Genomic DNA, 17,237 nt, shown 5'->3' with positions numbered 1-17,237 from the left:
AATGATTTTATTAAATGGTTGCAATATATTTGAGATTTTTCCCCCCCCCCCCCCCCCAATTCATTCTGGGATTGTTTTCTCTGTGAAGGATACATGTGATGATGAGAATCTGGCCAATACAAGGTATCAAATAAGTTGCCTACTATTTGGAACAGCCTACACTTAATGTATCTTAAAATACAGCCTCAATAGACCATTTTGGGAACAGAACAATAAATTAAGAAGCCAAAAAGTTAGAGATGAAGTAATAAGGAGATGGATGACTCTACTGAGCGATGCAACGCTGCAGAGATCACAGACAGCCATCGCCCGCAGCAACACAGGATCGGCCCATAAATCCAGCAACTTAAAATCTCAAATGGAGATGAGTTTTGCCACTCTGCCCCAGTGTGGTGGAACGTCTTCGGTGACAGAAGGACAAAAATTACTGTAGCACAAGTTGGACTGACACAGAGGGAGATGATGATAAAAGATGATAAAAAGCTCACAGACGCACTTTCTGTCCGTCTTCCCCTATGGCGGAATGCTATTACCAGATATCAGTGGTTTTATTAGGTCTGTATGGTGTAAACACACATACACACAAGCACGCTGGCACAAGATGAGGATTTCTGTCAGGACATATCGGAGTGGATTAATACTAGATGGTTTTAATCTAACTCACGAGTTCATAACTGTTGTAAACACCGTCAGCTTGACAAGCCACACTCACATAAATAAACGCTTATTTATCAACTTTGATGTTGTGAGCTTACTGTGATATTTGAAGAAGCCGCCTGTCAGTGAATACACCTTAGATGGGACACGTACACACACACACACACACACACACACACACACAATTTACACCGCTCACACATAACTATAAAATGAGAATATATCATAGACTTCAAGAGATCATGTTGGTGGTTCACTACCAAACCAAACCCTAACCCCAAAAAGATAACTTTTTGTAATAAAAAAATTTATTTATTTAAAGGGGTCATATGATGCGATATAAATTTTTTCTTTCTCTTTGGAGTGTTACAAGTTCTTAGTGCATAAAGAAGATCTGTAAAGTTGCAAAGACTAAAGTCTCAAATCCAAAGAGATATTCTTTATAAAAGTTAAGACTTGTCCATGCCCTCCTAAAATGCCTCGTTTAAACACGCCCCCACATGTCTATGTCACTGTGTGGGAAGATTTGCATAACGCCGCCTAAATTGGTTTTGCAGTGTAGAGTAGCGCTTGTTGTCCGATCACAAAGCCATGGTTTTATGTTTACGCCGCGTGATACGCAACGCAATGCGTAAAAACACAGTATAAATCATTATAATCAGTAATTATGCAACTGGATGCAACAAATGCCTCGTTTGCAATGGGTTTTATTGCTTTTGTCTCGTCGTGCCGGGAGATGGCATCACAGTATGTTAAGGGGCATAACATTTCCATCACACGCTTGAGGTATTTGGCCAATCACAGCACACCTCGCTTTTCAGAACGATGAGCTTTGTAAAAATCAACGCGTTTCAGAAAGGCGGGGCATAGAGGAGCAACAATAATGTACAGTATGTGGAAAATAATGTGTTTTTTTACCTTAAACCACATAAACGCATTTCATTACACCAAATACACAACATAATGTTCTTTTTAGCAACGTCATACGACCCCTTTAATAATAAATTGATAGCTAATTTAAAAATAATAATAAAAAAATAATAATGTAATCATTTAAAACACTACACTACCTCAAAAAATAATTAAACTGAAATAAAAACAAATAAATGAATAACATAAATAAATACTATTAATTTATTATAAATAATGCTAATAATATTAAGAATTATTATAAAACATTACTATTAATAATAATCAGTGATAAAAAATAATAATAAATTCTTAATATTTATTTAATAATTATTTGTTCTATTTATTATTAAAATATATATTTGTGATGAATTATCTGTCACATTTATTGCTTTTAATATAAACATGTTAAAACATAATTACTAAAGACACACTTTTAGTTATAAAAGAAAACAATTTAGACCCTTTTTGAATTTGTTTTTCATTTTAGCGACACCTCTGTGTGGTTTCATTGTGTTTTACTATTCTCGTAAGGACATTTTTTGCTCCAAGTTTAGAAAATACACCCCACACACGCTGTTTTGCAGGCCAAATTAATTTAGAAAACAATTACTTGGCATGCAGTTACAAAACATCTGTGTTTATACATAGAACTCAGGGCCTACAAGTCACACAAACACACATACTTATTCACAAACACTGGCACAGAGGTAAATCGCAGGACATGGAGGGATGGCAAAAGAAGTGTTAACAAGAGAGATAGACAGAATGAGGGAAGAAGGAGCAAAAAATGAAGAAGACTTGAGGGGGAAGGGACAACACAACAGCATATGGTGACAAACACGGTGACAGGAAGACTTGAGAAAGCATGCGAGAGAGAGACTCACCACGGTGAGCCGTAGATACGGAAGCCCCTGACGGTAACATCAGAGTCCTGCAGGTAGATGCAGTTGGTGAGCAGGGACTGAACGTTCTCGTAGTTCTCCGGCTTGAGTTTGGAGGCCGAAGGAAAGTAGTAGAAATCCTGCTTTATCAGGTCCGCCATAAACTCCTGATCGAACGTCAGCTCGTGGTTCCCGGCTATAACGATTTTTATCTCGTAAGGCAGAGTGCCTGAGGAAAGAGAAAACAGCTATCATGATAAAATGCCTTGATTAAAAGGGCATCATTGGTTATTTTTCTTAATTCATGCAATGTTGGCAAGTTAAGAAAATGTACGTCTCCCACACTTTTTACTAGCAAATTTCTAGAACTTAATTTGTGGTGATAAGGACTTTTATAAATCATTTTATAGACAATGCAATCAAAAAACCTATGACAATAGCTAGAATAACTAGAAAATTCAATATAGCTATCACCATGACTTTATGGACTTTATTACTCCGTGTATGGCTCAAAAATGCAACCAGACCAGCTTTGAATAATTTTGCACCAATGAGACAAAATCTGCAGACTTTTTGCATTTTCTACACTGAATTTTAAGGGAAAATCTGCACAAAAAAAAAAAAAAAAACTTGATTTCAATACCGGTTTAACCAAAAGTGTTAAACAGAGCTTAAAGACCCTACAATTTTAATGGTAGCTGAGAGTAGGGCTGGGTGATATAGCTAAAAAATTTATCAACGATATAATGTTTCATATTGTTCGGTATCAATAATTATTTAAATTTTTTATAACCTTTTTTAAAACAAAAAGCAATAAAAAAAAAAGTTTCAATGTATAATTAACACAATTTATTGAGACAAACAACTGATATTTTTTGTTTTAACAATCAAACACAATAAAAAATTAAACAAATATCTCCTATTACTTGTTTCGCTTCTGTTTCAGTTTTTATAACCATTTCTTACTATGTGTAAGTAAGTTGTTGTTTTTTAGCATGTGTGTTTGGCAGTGTTATTTTTTAGGATTACTGATAAACTACTGTATTATTTGTATTTGCTATTTATTAAAATTTTAGTTAAATTATGTCTGAATGTATTATGTCTGTATAGGTCTTTAAGTTTTTAGTTTTATTTAATTTTAGTTATTTTAATACTTCAACAAACTAAATGGAAATAAAATTATATATATTGAATTTATAAATGTGTATGTATATAAATATATACTACACATGTAGTAGTTTTTTTGGTGTTTGGCTTAGTGTTATGTTAGAATCATTATTATTGTTCTTTACTATTTTGAATTGTTTTTAGCTTTATTTTTTAGCTTTTCATTTAAATGTTAAGTTTTGAAATTTAGTTGTATGCATTTGTCATTTTTATTTAATCTCTTTATTTTTAAAATGTGAATAGGTAGTATTTATAAAGTTCTAGCTTTTAGTTTTGGATCTGTTGTCCTCATTTGTAAGTCACTTTGGATAAAAGCGTCTGATAAATGACTAAAATAAAATCTCCTTTCTAATTTTTTATATGCAGATTAAATAGGTCTTTATTGTATAGGTCTAATTGTCTCCCGAGGCCACAGGAGGGCGCAATGAGCAAAATAATGCAGCACATTTAAATTGTCAACGCAAGGAAGTAATTCTATAAAAAAGTGCATTACGTCTAAATTAACTCATAAAAACCAAATATAATTTCGCTAATTGCATAAACAATTATGAAAAAACAGCATCATGTATTTATGCATTGCTTAATACAAAGAGCCGAATCGCCATTCACACAGACTGCATTTAAAAACATATGAGACGCAGTAAAAAGGAATAAACCTCCACAAATTCGTGACGTGTTTTCTAAAAGTTTAAACTGTTTTAACTTTGCATGGCTTTCTATACATCTCTTGTGTGAGACGAGTGCAGCAGTCATATTTGTCCGTCTAAAAAATGTGCTGAATATGCGTTCTGTGTGAATGGATTGGTTTCGGTTTTAACCTATTCAAGACCTTCTCCGCATTGAGCTTCTATATTTCTCTAATATTTTGAATGAATAACGCAGCAGTGGCGCGTCTCGTGGGCTAGACTAACAAAACATTAAAATGCAACAACGTCACTTACATCATTATCACCGCATCTCGCGCGCCACTGATGACGCTCCCTGATGCACACCTAACATTCAAATGCAAATGTTTATTTTAAATTCGACTAATATTCATTCTTTATTTACAATCCCCTCATCACAGGCAGGCACAGCACTTATTTCAGCACGTGTTCGTGCTTGTGTGTGTTGTCACTCATAGTACATGCCTATACTGTGTGCTATATCGAACAATTTTTCTATCAATATCGAAGAAGGTGTATCGTCGATAAATATCGATACCGTTTTATCGCCCAGGCCTAGCTGAAAGCATAATTGAATTAACCAAAATATTTAATAAATGAACACATAAGGGGAAGGGGATGTGTAGCGCTGTGAATGACAGGCGGACGAATACTGAAAATCTGCACTGCTTTCTGCAGGCACAGATGCCGAGTGGGCCTACCAATAAGGTGGGCTACACCATTCTCCTTGAGGTATTAAGTTGGTTGTGTGTTTTTCAGCTTGCAATAAATCAGGACTCTTAAAGAACTTGTTTACGGCTTTTCTCTGAAACAATGGAAATTAATATGGCACTTCATAATTCTGACATCAATAAACACACAAATATTATTACTCCTTCCATCTCCATTTTTTCACGGTTCTATAAAATTTTCATCATTTTTATTTAATCTCTTTATTTTTAAAATGTGAATAGGTAGTATTTATAAAGTTCTAGCTTTTAGTTTTGGATCTGTTGTCCTCATTTGTAAGTCACTTTGGATAAAAGCGTCTGATAAATGACTAAAATAAAATCTCCTTTCTAATTTTTTATATGCAGATTAAATAGGTCTTTATTGTATAGGTCTAATTGTCTCCCGAGGCCACAGGAGGGCGCAATGAGCAAAATAATGCAGCACATTTAAATTGTCAACGCAAGGAAGTAATTCTATAAAAAAGTGCATTACGTCTAAATTAACTCATAAAAACCAAATATAATTTCGCTAATTGCATAAACAATTATGAAAAAACAGCATCATGTATTTATGCATTGCTTAATACAAAGAGCCGAATCGCCATTCACACAGACTGCATTTAAAAACATATGAGACGCAGTAAAAAGGAATAAACCTCCACAAATTCGTGACGTGTTTTCTAAAAGTTTAAACTGTTTTAACTTTGCATGGCTTTCTATACATCTCTTGTGTGAGACGAGTGCAGCAGTCATATTTGTCCGTCTAAAAAATGTGCTGAATATGCGTTCTGTGTGAATGGATTGGTTTCGGTTTTAACCTATTCAAGACCTTCTCCGCATTGAGCTTCTATATTTCTCTAATATTTTGAATGAATAACGCAGCAGTGGCGCGTCTCGTGGGCTAGACTAACAAAACATTAAAATGCAACAACGTCACTTACATCATTATCACCGCATCTCGCGCGCCACTGATGACGCTCCCTGATGCACACCTAACATTCAAATGCAAATGTTTATTTTAAATTCGACTAATATTCATTCTTTATTTACAATCCCCTCATCACAGGCAGGCACAGCACTTATTTCAGCACGTGTTCGTGCTTGTGTGTGTTGTCACTCATAGTACATGCCTATACTGTGTGCTATATCGAACAATTTTTCTATCAATATCGAAGAAGGTGTATCGTCGATAAATATCGATACCGTTTTATCGCCCAGGCCTAGCTGAAAGCATAATTGAATTAACCAAAGTATTTAATAAATGAACACATAAGGGGAAGGGGATGTGTAGCGCTGTGAATGACAGGCGGACGAATACTGAAAATCTGCACTGCTTTCTGCAGGCACAGATGCCGAGTGGGCCTACCAATAAGGTGGGCTACACCATTCTCCTTGAGGTATTAAGTTGGTTGTGTGTTTTTCAGCTTGCAATAAATCAGGACTCTTAAAGAACTTGTTTACGGCTTTTCTCTGAAACAATGGAAATTAATATGGCACTTCATAATTCTGACATCAATAAACACACAAATATTATTACTCCTTCCATCTCCATTTTTTCACGGTTCTATAAAATTTTCACTGCACCAGGGAGCGAACCTGTCCACGCCTGACAAACACAAAGACAGTCTGTCCCCACAAATCTCCTCTCTCCAAATCGCTCTCCCCGCAGCCCTGCGGATCCGAGGCGAAATTACGCCAAACATCTGGAAATGTTCCCTTTATTTGAAAAGTGTCATAAAAGAGATGAGATGCGTCAAAAAGTGTAAGGTTTGAGGTGTGACGGAGAGTTCAGTCAGCCTGTGTTTTGACAATTACGCAGCCAAGCGCGTCCCTGAAAAGCGACAATTAAATTGTGGGCGGGAAGAATGTGGGGGGTGCTGGTTTTGAGGACCTACAAAAAAAAAAAGACAGAGCGCACACACACACGGTCCCTCGCACATGCTTATGCTCAAAACATGTGACTTAACAGCAATTTGCCTGACACTTAGCACACGCACAATACGCCACGGCACCTCTAAAAATCTGCGGCCCTAAGCACAATTTTACCATCGCTGGGAGATGATCATAAAAGTAAGACATGGGCAAAATTTGAGAGTTTTATGTGTGTATGGCAGATGCTTCACAAGAATCAGCACAGGCGTTTTGGAGATTTAAAGCCTCCTTCCAGAGGCAAAGCTCTGATGTCTTTTATGGTTGCTCAACACTTTTGTAATACACGTAATAAAGAACTACCTTTCAGCTCAATCGTTTGCTTTACCGTGATATGATTTGATTTCCAAGCAGATTTAAGAGAGTTCATATATTCTAATGCATGTCAAATCTATAATTCAACATCAATTTCCCAGACAGCTGTCAATACACCATCTATATTGCACAGCTCTACAGAATACTCCATTCTGATTGGTCTAAGCATTTTGTTGCACGAGGCAACAGATTTCCTACATGCTGTCTTAGTTTTATATTTCTCGTATTACTATGCAGTCTGTTTCTGCTAGTATAATAAATATTTAATATATATTGGGCAAATATCCATGTGAAAAGTGGAACAATGTACAGTTAGCTGTTCATTTTTGCAAAAGAAATCCCTTCAAACCCTTTACTTCAGGGTCCCGATCACACTGTCAGGGTTTATTTTGTGACTATACATTGTACTTTACCTCAATGGTTCTCAACTGATTTTGGTTTAAAACCCAGACATTATATTCAAAATGATCTAGCATGTAAAAAAATAATAATAATAAATAGAAATAATAAAAAATAAAATTAATTTAATTTAAAAATACAGTACATTAGATGCACAGCCTGTCAACAAAAAGATACAAGGATGGGATTTTAAAAGTGGATAAGCCTGTTTATCTTGCTGTCTTAATCATGCACTATTATATGCTTAGTTGCATTGTATTATTTTCATTTAGCATTGCTTTTCCCTGCCATCCACAACCCTGTTTTTTGGGATCACGACCCACCAGTTCTCCTTCTGTTCATCTATATTCTCACCACATAAAGTCATTTGTTAACGTGCATCTTCGCATCCAAAAAAAGATAAGTATTTCATATTGTGTTTATGTTGTGCACCATCGGTTTCACATACATGTGTAGGCACTGCAAAAGTGTGAAAATCTCCCAGTGCATATGTTCATCTCTGTGCACTCATTGCCTTTCTTTTCTCTCCTTCTTGCGCTCCCTTTCTCTCTCATATAGATTCCACAAACGGCCCGACTCCTTCAAAGGCAGAATTACAGAGAGAATCACCATTTTACAATGGAATCATTCTCTTAGAAACACAAAGCAAAAAAAAAAGTCTTTGGAAGCAATCAATCACACAAATACAAAACGCCAGCAAGAGGGAGGATGGAAAAGACGAGCCCAAAGCTTTTGTGATGAGAAGGAGAGGGAAACGGGGGGAAAAAAAGCATGCCGATTTCAGCCCAAAATGCCTAATCCGGACACATGGACGAGTGTGTGCTGCTTGTTGTTATTAGTTTCTATCTTCTTGGGCCCTTTGTCTTTGATTTCAAAAGCACTTTCAAGGCGGCAATAGCTTAAATTTCACTGTGAATCTGACAGACAGCTTCTGTTCTTTTCACTTCAAAAAGAGCGCAATTAAAGCGGATGAATGCAGGCCCGTGCATGCTCACACAGACACATACGTGCAGCGAAAATAGCATGTTCAACAACTCAGACACACACAAGCACTTGTCATACAAAACGTCTCACTTTTAAACATGTCTTGTGAGCTGCAACATTGACATACTTCTGTCTGTGTGTGTGTGGTGTGGACCATTAGAATCAGGGTTTTAAAGGTGCATAAGCCCAGAGGAAGTGTCCGGATTTGAGTGCTATTGTCATTTCTGTTCTGGTGGGTGGTCTTTGGACTTTGATGGAGCAAATCCTCCAACCTCCAAAATTCAGAGCTCATTCAAGAGGATTATGGTGCTGTCTCGCGCTGTATGTGTGATGCTGCAGACATTCCGCGAGACGTTTGCCACCTACGTGATACGTGCACTTTCTTGTAAGTTGGCTGGCTGAGAAAGTATCAGCCAACGACATAACTGTGCATTTAACACACATGCCACAAATTAAATTTAATCATGGCATATTGTGAAAAATAAATGGAAAATCACAGAGCTTGAGAGTACACGACAATAAAAGATTGTCATTTTGCAGTTTCAGTTTAAAACTGTCATGCTGTCATGTTGCATTTGCAGTGTATTCACTATAGATAAATAATTCATGCCACTACAATACATCAAAATGAAAATATGAAAATACCTGCCTCTCTTTATAAAGTTTCTCTGTTTATCACAGCGTTTATAATTCGATACTCATATTTTGAGTTAACAGATTTTTTAAACTTCCTATACATCCAAAAGTGAAGACAATGGTGCTGATTGATTAAATGTTTTGTTTAGTTTGTTTTACTAAAGAACTGTAGATGATATCAGAATCAAAAACTGCAACTGTGGTGGTGCTGATTGGTTGATTTTATATGAATACAGCTTTCTGACTGCAAGTGGCAAAATTGTATAGAATTCCCCTTTATATTTAGAGAATTTGGGGTAGAAATAACCTATTAAACGGTCATATGCATATTTTTAAATAGGCCCATTCAATTTTTTTCACTATCATTTTAACCCTCTCTCTGACCCTTTTTAACTATTAACATGCTTTTAAGATGTCTATGTCTATGTAAACGCCCTCTTCACATGTGAAATGGGTAGCAATGCTTTGCTGTGTGAGCTGTGGTTTTTTTTGCACCATCCCATACTTCCATAACAGCTACTTTGCAAAGTATCAACAGATTCATAAAACAATCCGTTAAATGTGCCACTCGAAGTGTAAAGTTCAAATGTGGGTGGCCATGTGTTTATTTATCTGAAGTTAAGGAAGCACAGAACGAAGGTTTTCAGCTTAGTTTCAATAGATGGACATTTTGTACGGAGTTCTGAAAAACAGGGTTCATGTTTTCATAGCGCATCAAACACTTTTATTTTAAAAGATCAAGGAAGATTTGATTTATCATGATATGACCCCTTTAAAGCATATTTGTGACATCTGATTTATTTAGTGCATGCTTCTCACTTGTTCGCCCTATTCCTTCTTTTTAGATCTTTTTTCAGTCCATAATCCCGGCTCAACAGAAAACAGTGAAGCTTTGAAGAAGTGGAGTGAAGAATCTTTCTGCCAACGTGCACAAACACACAAACAGTGTAGGTGTTCTTTGTGTTTCTTCATGTGCCCATGTGAAATGTAAACATACAGTATTATAAGAGGAACACACACACACACACACACACACACACACACACAGCATCCACCCATGCATAAGCATTCCGTCTCAAACACAAACTCACACACAGGTGGCAGGGCACAAGGTGAGAACATACACTGGAGCTGTACATAAAAACTATATGTTTGAATATTAAAAACTGCATGCCTGAGATACATAATTGAAATGACAATTTTCTCTTTATGTACTCATTTTTTCTGAATGCTTTTACTTCATGAAAAAGTGCATTTCTCTTTTCTTGTTTTTACAATAGAAAATTTCAGTCTGCTCCTAATCATACTACAAAATACCTGAAGAATGAGTTGTATGGGCTGCATTTGTAGTGCTTTTATTTCCATTTTAAATCCTGACAGGTCATGGTCACTATGAATTGTCATTTAATGGAAAAGACAAATACATCTTTCAAAATTTCTCCTTTGTTTTTCAATAGCAAAATAAAAGCACACAGTTAAATAACAGCTATTCTATTACTTTTTTAATTATTATTATTATTATGTAAAATCTACACCAAACTTCTTTAAATGGCAAGAAAAGCATTTAAGAAAAAGATAAAATGCTACAGTACTAAACAAATGATATGCTGTACACACACAGGCCAATAGACACAAAGTATTCAACCACAAAACTACACAAAGATTTCATCTTTGTCTGAGATTTTTTTATACTTTAAAGAGAAAACCCGTAAAGGAGTGTCAAGCTTCCTCGTTAATAATCCACAGCTAAACCTTCAGCTGAGTAAACCCATGGCAGGGTGGAAAAAAACACAAAAAAGAGAGCTGTAGAGCTTGAAGGGAGAAAAAGGGAGAGCACATTAAAGTTTCATGACAGTTTTCTCTCCAGATAGAGACCAGAGAGGGAGAATGGAGGGAAAACTCCAAAGTTGAGAGGAGAGAGAGGGAAAAGAAAAGGAGTGAGAAAAGTGTAAACTTTTCTCCCAAGATTCTTCCACCCCACACACTCGAACACACATCTCACACAACCCACGCAGCTGTCACATCACCATTGGGCTAATCTATTATTCATAATGTGTGGACAGGACAGAACAAGACGGGAGAACTACCGAACCTTCCTGACCTGAGAGAAAGAAAACTATATTATCCATTTCAATCCGCTTCTCTAATCCTGGTCTGCACATAATGACTTCCACACAGAAAAGGTGTAGGAAAAACAATGCAAGAACAGATTCATACTCAAAATTCAGCATTGGCTATGCCGCAAATTCTCTTAAACTTACTGAAAACTCCTGTGAAAAAACTTTGAGTGCTCAAACAAGCTAACTTCATCTGAAATTGGACTGGACTACTACTGGAGTCCACGCTGACATAACTTACTAAAACTATTGATTGTATTCTTCAGTGAAACACCCTGTACAGCAGATTTCAGCCATGTCTATGATCTCCAGAAAGGTTGTAGTATCACTTGTGATTACTGGGAATTCATGTCAGATCAGTTCTTGAAAGATCCAAGAAATGATCCTGAAGCATGTTCTCCGTTCGGTGTAAGCCCGAAGGATACAAGAGGAAGACAAACACGGTTTCTTGCGCTAGTACAGTTGTTCAGCAGGCAAATACAAATGATTCAAGACCGATAAACACAAACGGAGACCTGTGAAGATACAGATTTGCTTAACTGCGCTTCGACACTTCTGCTACACATTCATATATTAACACTGTTAATTCATGAACATCTGTACTTCCTAACGGTTTCTTCGGTCTAGTTAAAAAATTAACTGGTTGGGCAGACAAACCGGCAAATGAGACAACGCTGTAACCATTTCTCACATGAGTGAAAAATGAGCATGTTTGTCATCTTGTCAAAAGACAAAAACACTATTTTCATAAAGAATCAAAAATTAAAAAGTACATTATGTAAAAAGGTACTAAATGGCCAATAACTGTTAAGAATGGACATCTACAGGTCCCAAGAGTGGTCAAATGGTCAAAAGGCTACAATGACAATATAATCATGAGCAGTAGCGTATGTCAATTAATAAATCTAATATATATATATGAATTTTTACTTGGGAAAGCCTATAATTAATGATAAAGAAACCACATTATTTTGTCAGATTAGTAAATTATTACATAGACATTACAAAAAGTGGCTTTAGAAGACAACAAATTATTTATTTCCATATCACTGATCATAAGTCCTTTAGTCTACAGTCCACAGCAATCTATTCTGCAATGTTTTTGTGTATGTAAACACACACAAGACATCTTTGATTGCCGTGACACATCTTTTGTTTATTTCCAGTGTCTCACACTGTGAGTATCATTTTATTATAGCATTCCAGCTGTGCTAAAACATGCAATATAGTAACAACTATGACACATAACACTAGTTTACTAAGCTATTACGCAAATCTCTGTTTTACCCTACCTGATAACTAGAGTTTGGATCCACGTTATCCACTACAATGCACAAAGTCAAGCGCTTCCAGACCCTCTCTGAGTTGCTTTATTGCACGTTGTATTCACCATGCCTACTTTGAGGACTAAGGTGATGCTCTATTATTAAAGTACCCCAACTGGCTAAAATATTAAAGCTGGCAATTTCAAGCAGTCTCGAAGAGCCCAGACAAAAAAAGAGGAAACAGATTTTTGCAAAAGCATTACAGTATGGAAGCAAAATTGAGTTAGACTAGGTTAGAGTTAAGAGCATCACCATATGAGGAGGTCAGTGTGAGACGTGAGTGTGTATTTGCACACACTTTAAAGTATTGTGAGGTAAAAAGTAAATCATATCTCTGAGGATTGTTGCTGGATAAAGAAAGGAAGCATGTGCGCTGCGAGTTCTCTAAGATACACAGGAGCAAAGATACAGAGATGAGAAAAAGAATCACGTTATAAATATTTATACAAGGACAAACGCGAGAACAAAAGCGAGAACTTCCTTTTTGGCACAGGGACGGCATGCCAGAAAGAAAGAGAGAGGCAGGACAGCAGAGAATCAATAGCGGGAAAGAAGATGAGACACACGAGCGGGAGTCTTAATCTGACTGGTGTCTCCTGCACCCCGCTGACTAACATCCATCCATCCATCCATCCATCCAGATCTCCTGCTTTCTATTCCCTCTCCTGAAACAACACCAGTCATCCTTCTGATTCTCTTCATTACTGAGCCATCCTCATCTTTTTAGGCATGCACACGTGTACATAGCAGTTAAAAAAAAGGTATCATGACAAATGACCTCTACATGCCTCTGATGGTCTATAAGATAAACCTCCATATTCTCGTTGTGATAAAAGGACTTTTATCAAAGGCTGTTACTTCAAAAAAAATATTTTTTTTTCAGGATTTCTGATAAAAGATCTCTGTTTTATTGTTTCAAGATATTAAATAAAATTAACAATAACAATTTATTTATAAAAAGCTTTTGAGTTTATGATCCCAGAGATTATACATTAGGCAGGTTTATGAACAATATCATTGATGTAAAAATATATACTGTGGCTGATATCAAAAAGCTATGAAGGTTCAGAATTAGCTGTTTTGCATCTCAGTTACAATAAATAGTCTTTTTGGACTTGTACTGTGTGTTTTCATAGTACATAATTCATTATTTAAAAAATCTAGACTTCTGCAGATTTTGAACATGCAACATTCACAGATCTACACATCCCACATATCTTGCATGTTAATTTATTTAATTATTTGGCTAATATGATTATGCTGCGAATAAGACTGCAGCTCTCTCAGCTCTGTTTAATATGTTTTATCATATTTAAATCCAAAAAATCAGTGCAGAAAATGCTTTAAAAAGTATGCAGATTTAGCCCTATGAAACTGTTAGAGATGCAATGATCCCATAAATGTATTGTGTAAAATGTTTGATCTGATCTTAATTTTAATTGCTGACAAAAGCTTCTTAAAGGGTTCACCCAAAAATGAAAATTAGCTTGTGTTTTACTTACCCTCGAAGCATCCTAGGTGTATATGACTTTCTTCTTTCAGACGAATCTAGTCGGAGTTATATTAAAAATTGTCCTGGCTATTCCAAGCTCTATCATTTTCTGGCATTTTACTCAAGCAGTACCGGCGGATGACGCAGCACGTAAGTGCAGCGCATGCACGCACGCCTCTGAGGTATGCTAGTCTCGCGAGTTTGTTTATAGGAGCAAAGGAAGGAATGTTTCCTTACTTTAGCAAAGGAAAACCAGTCTCTTCTTGGTTTATATCGAAATCCTAAGACATTTTTCTTTGCAAATCCTTGGTTTGTACTTCTAATTCATGACCAGCGTTTTGTTTTCGTCACTAATCACGCAACGCATATGTGCTGCGTCATCCGCCAGAACGGCTTCAGTGTATGACAGTCAGCAGAAGTGAGAGAAAAGTGTTTATTACATTTGAAACATGGATATTTTCCTTACAAAAACACATGGATTCGCTACAGGGGGCCTTTAATCATCCCCCGGAGCCATCTGCAGCACGTTTTATTATGAATGCGCAAGCTTTATTTGACGACTTGTGGACTGTTCAACTGCAACAACCGCTGACTGCAATGATAGAGCTTGGAATAGCCAGGACAATTTTTAATATAACTCCGACTGGATTCGTCTGAAAGAAGAAAGTCATATACACCTAGGATGCCTCGGGGGTGAGTAAAACACAAGCTAATTTTAATTTTTGGGTGAACTAACCCTTTAAGGAAGAAAAAAAAAAACAATTCTCACCAAGCCAGTCGTTAAACTTCTTCACTTCACTGGGCAGGCCGAGCTCTGTGAAGTCTCCAGCGTGAAGTAAGACGTCACCATACGGCATCTGAATAGTGTCAGTGCGTGAGTGCGTGTCAGAGATACAGACAAACCGCGTGTAGCCCGGGGGCTTGGGGGAGTCGTGGGGTAACGGATCTACCCTGTGGAGAGACAGAGGGAGAGAAAGAGGTATGGGAATACATAAGGTTATATATCGTTCTCTCACGGCTTCGCAGTTGTATTTGCAGAAACGGGTCTCTGAGGGACATGGCAGAGTTTTGAATAAGAATGGCCCACTTTAGAGCATCTCCTACTGGGTCGACCACACAGACTCTACCGACGACACACACACAGACATTCATACACACATACACATTTGCAAATATATAGTTGTGACCTGTTTTCCTTTGTAAATTGGCATGAATAAAAATAAATAAATAAGAGAAACTATGAAACATGGCCCATCAGGGGGAAAAAAAATCCAATCATGCACAACAGCATGTGAAAAATTACATTTTCAAAAGCGATTAGTTAGTTAGTTCCCTGAACGCTTGGTCAAGTCAGGGAACTTTTATTTATACAGCACTTTATACAATACAGTTGAAAAAGAAACAATGATGCAAATTTCTTCAAATATGAGACGAATTCAAATTATGTTGTATAGCAGCTCTACAGAAGACAAGAGTGTCATTATTCAGTTAGTCATTAGTAAAAAAAAAATCTGTTTTAAAGAAGCCCTAAATCATTAAAAATCTTTAGCTCACCTGAACCCAGTTGGGTGGTTTCAAAGGGAGTTTTTAGTATTTTAAAAACGCAACGCTCATGGTGTAAGATGCTTAAAAAACTGCATAAATTTTGATGCAATAACCAAACATACACATCTAAAAGTTCATGGCTGTAGCAACAGTGTTTTAAAGGTGATGAACATACCTGAGAGAATTTTAACATGCAAACTGTCAGCTAAAGCAAAGCATGCTGTCAGAATGCAAATTAAAGTGCTGCTGCTGCTAAAAATCAAAATTGAAAAAAAATGGGCAAGACAAGATGTTTTTGGACAACTAGTCAACCATATATGACCCATACAAATTGTGCATGTATGAGTTTCTTACATATGGACGTGGGGCGGCTGGAAGCGACCCTGGTTGATGTTGTAGAAGGTGAAGGCTTGAGTCGGGTTTGCGCTGTATTCGTCTACCTCTACCACTCCTCTTCCGCTTCTCTGTGACTGTTGCTGCTGTCGTCGGGCTGCCATGATTTCGGAAAGTGTGAAAGCCATGGCAACACACACTAGGCTATCGCTTTCTCTCTCACACAAGCGTACTTGTCTGGCAGTGCTTGTTTAAAGGGCCTCCACTGGGGTGAGATGGTCTTGTGTACGTTTTTGGGACGGTCCAGGACCGTATTCAGTGGTTGGCCCACCGTACAGCTCCGCTGGTGGGATAGTGAGCCTGCATGCTTCCCCTCAATCACAATACACCAGCGGCCACAATACACCTGCGGAAAAAAGGTACGAGATACAAGATAAAGGGAGATGTAAGCGGTGACAGCAGCATATTATCAAAACCCACAATCAGACGAGCTGTTGACAGCGGTATGTCCCACTCTCCTGTGTGTTAGCGCCGAGATCTTACACAAAGCCATGGTAACCATTCTGTCACGATTTCTATGTATAACAATAGAGTTCCCTGCACTTTCAAGACGGCAGAAAAAAAGATGCGACGCAACAGAGACAATTGTTTGGGAAGAAAGAGGACACAAAAGCCCTCTGAAAGAAAGGGGAGCTAAAATGTTATTTTGAACTGAAATAACAAGGAGGGAAGAAGCTGAAAGCTCTCTACTCCATTCCTTGAGAAATACACGAGTGCTCAAACCATTTAAAAAGACCTAAAAAAAATTGTGATGTGATTTTTTTTTTTTTATAATTATTCTACATAAAAGATGGATGATGACTAAGCAAGCTAAGTAAAACTACGTGGGACAGAATCTTTGAATAATAGTAGCAGTAGATGGTCAAGTGAAAACTAAACAAAAAATATCATACATTACTCTTACAAAAAAAACGTAATGTGGCGATACCATGGTAAACTAAAGGAATCAGACGTTTAAAGAATGCTATTTAGATATAAACCATGGGACTGAATGTTTACTTAAATGAACTATGAACAATACCAATGGTATTAACATACTACATGTCAAAAAACATGGTATTATCTCTGTATCATGTACAAAAATGAATACCAACATATTTGCTGGCATTT

At 36.9% G+C, this 17,237-nt stretch overlaps 1 protein-coding gene across 2 annotated transcripts in view; it reads right to left on the bottom strand.

Annotated features, from left to right (window-relative positions):
* The window catches only part of mpped1 (metallophosphoesterase domain containing 1), a 54,828-nt gene that overhangs the window by 36,817 nt on the left and 774 nt on the right, over positions 1 to 17,237 (bottom strand). For both annotated transcript variants that reach the window (XR_001609959.1, XM_016281654.1), the window contains exons 2-4: positions 16,089 to 16,473; positions 14,959 to 15,140; positions 2,454 to 2,679 (exon numbers count right to left, since the gene is read on the bottom strand). Coding sequence is in view for 1 of the 2 variants with exons in the window: in XM_016281654.1 (XP_016137140.1) it covers positions 2,454 to 2,679; positions 14,959 to 15,140; positions 16,089 to 16,255 (575 nt within the window). In the remaining variant the exon portion in view is untranslated. The remainder of the gene's footprint in view (positions 1 to 2,453; positions 2,680 to 14,958; positions 15,141 to 16,088; positions 16,474 to 17,237) is intronic.

Source organism: Sinocyclocheilus grahami, unplaced genomic scaffold (genome assembly GCF_001515645.1).
Source record: "Sinocyclocheilus grahami isolate Dianchi unplaced genomic scaffold, SAMN03320097.WGS_v1.1 scaffold151.1, whole genome shotgun sequence".
Taxonomy (NCBI): Eukaryota; Metazoa; Chordata; class Actinopteri; order Cypriniformes; family Cyprinidae; genus Sinocyclocheilus; species Sinocyclocheilus grahami.
Note: the sequence above shows the minus strand (reverse complement) of the source record. Positions and strands in the feature narration are given on the sequence as shown.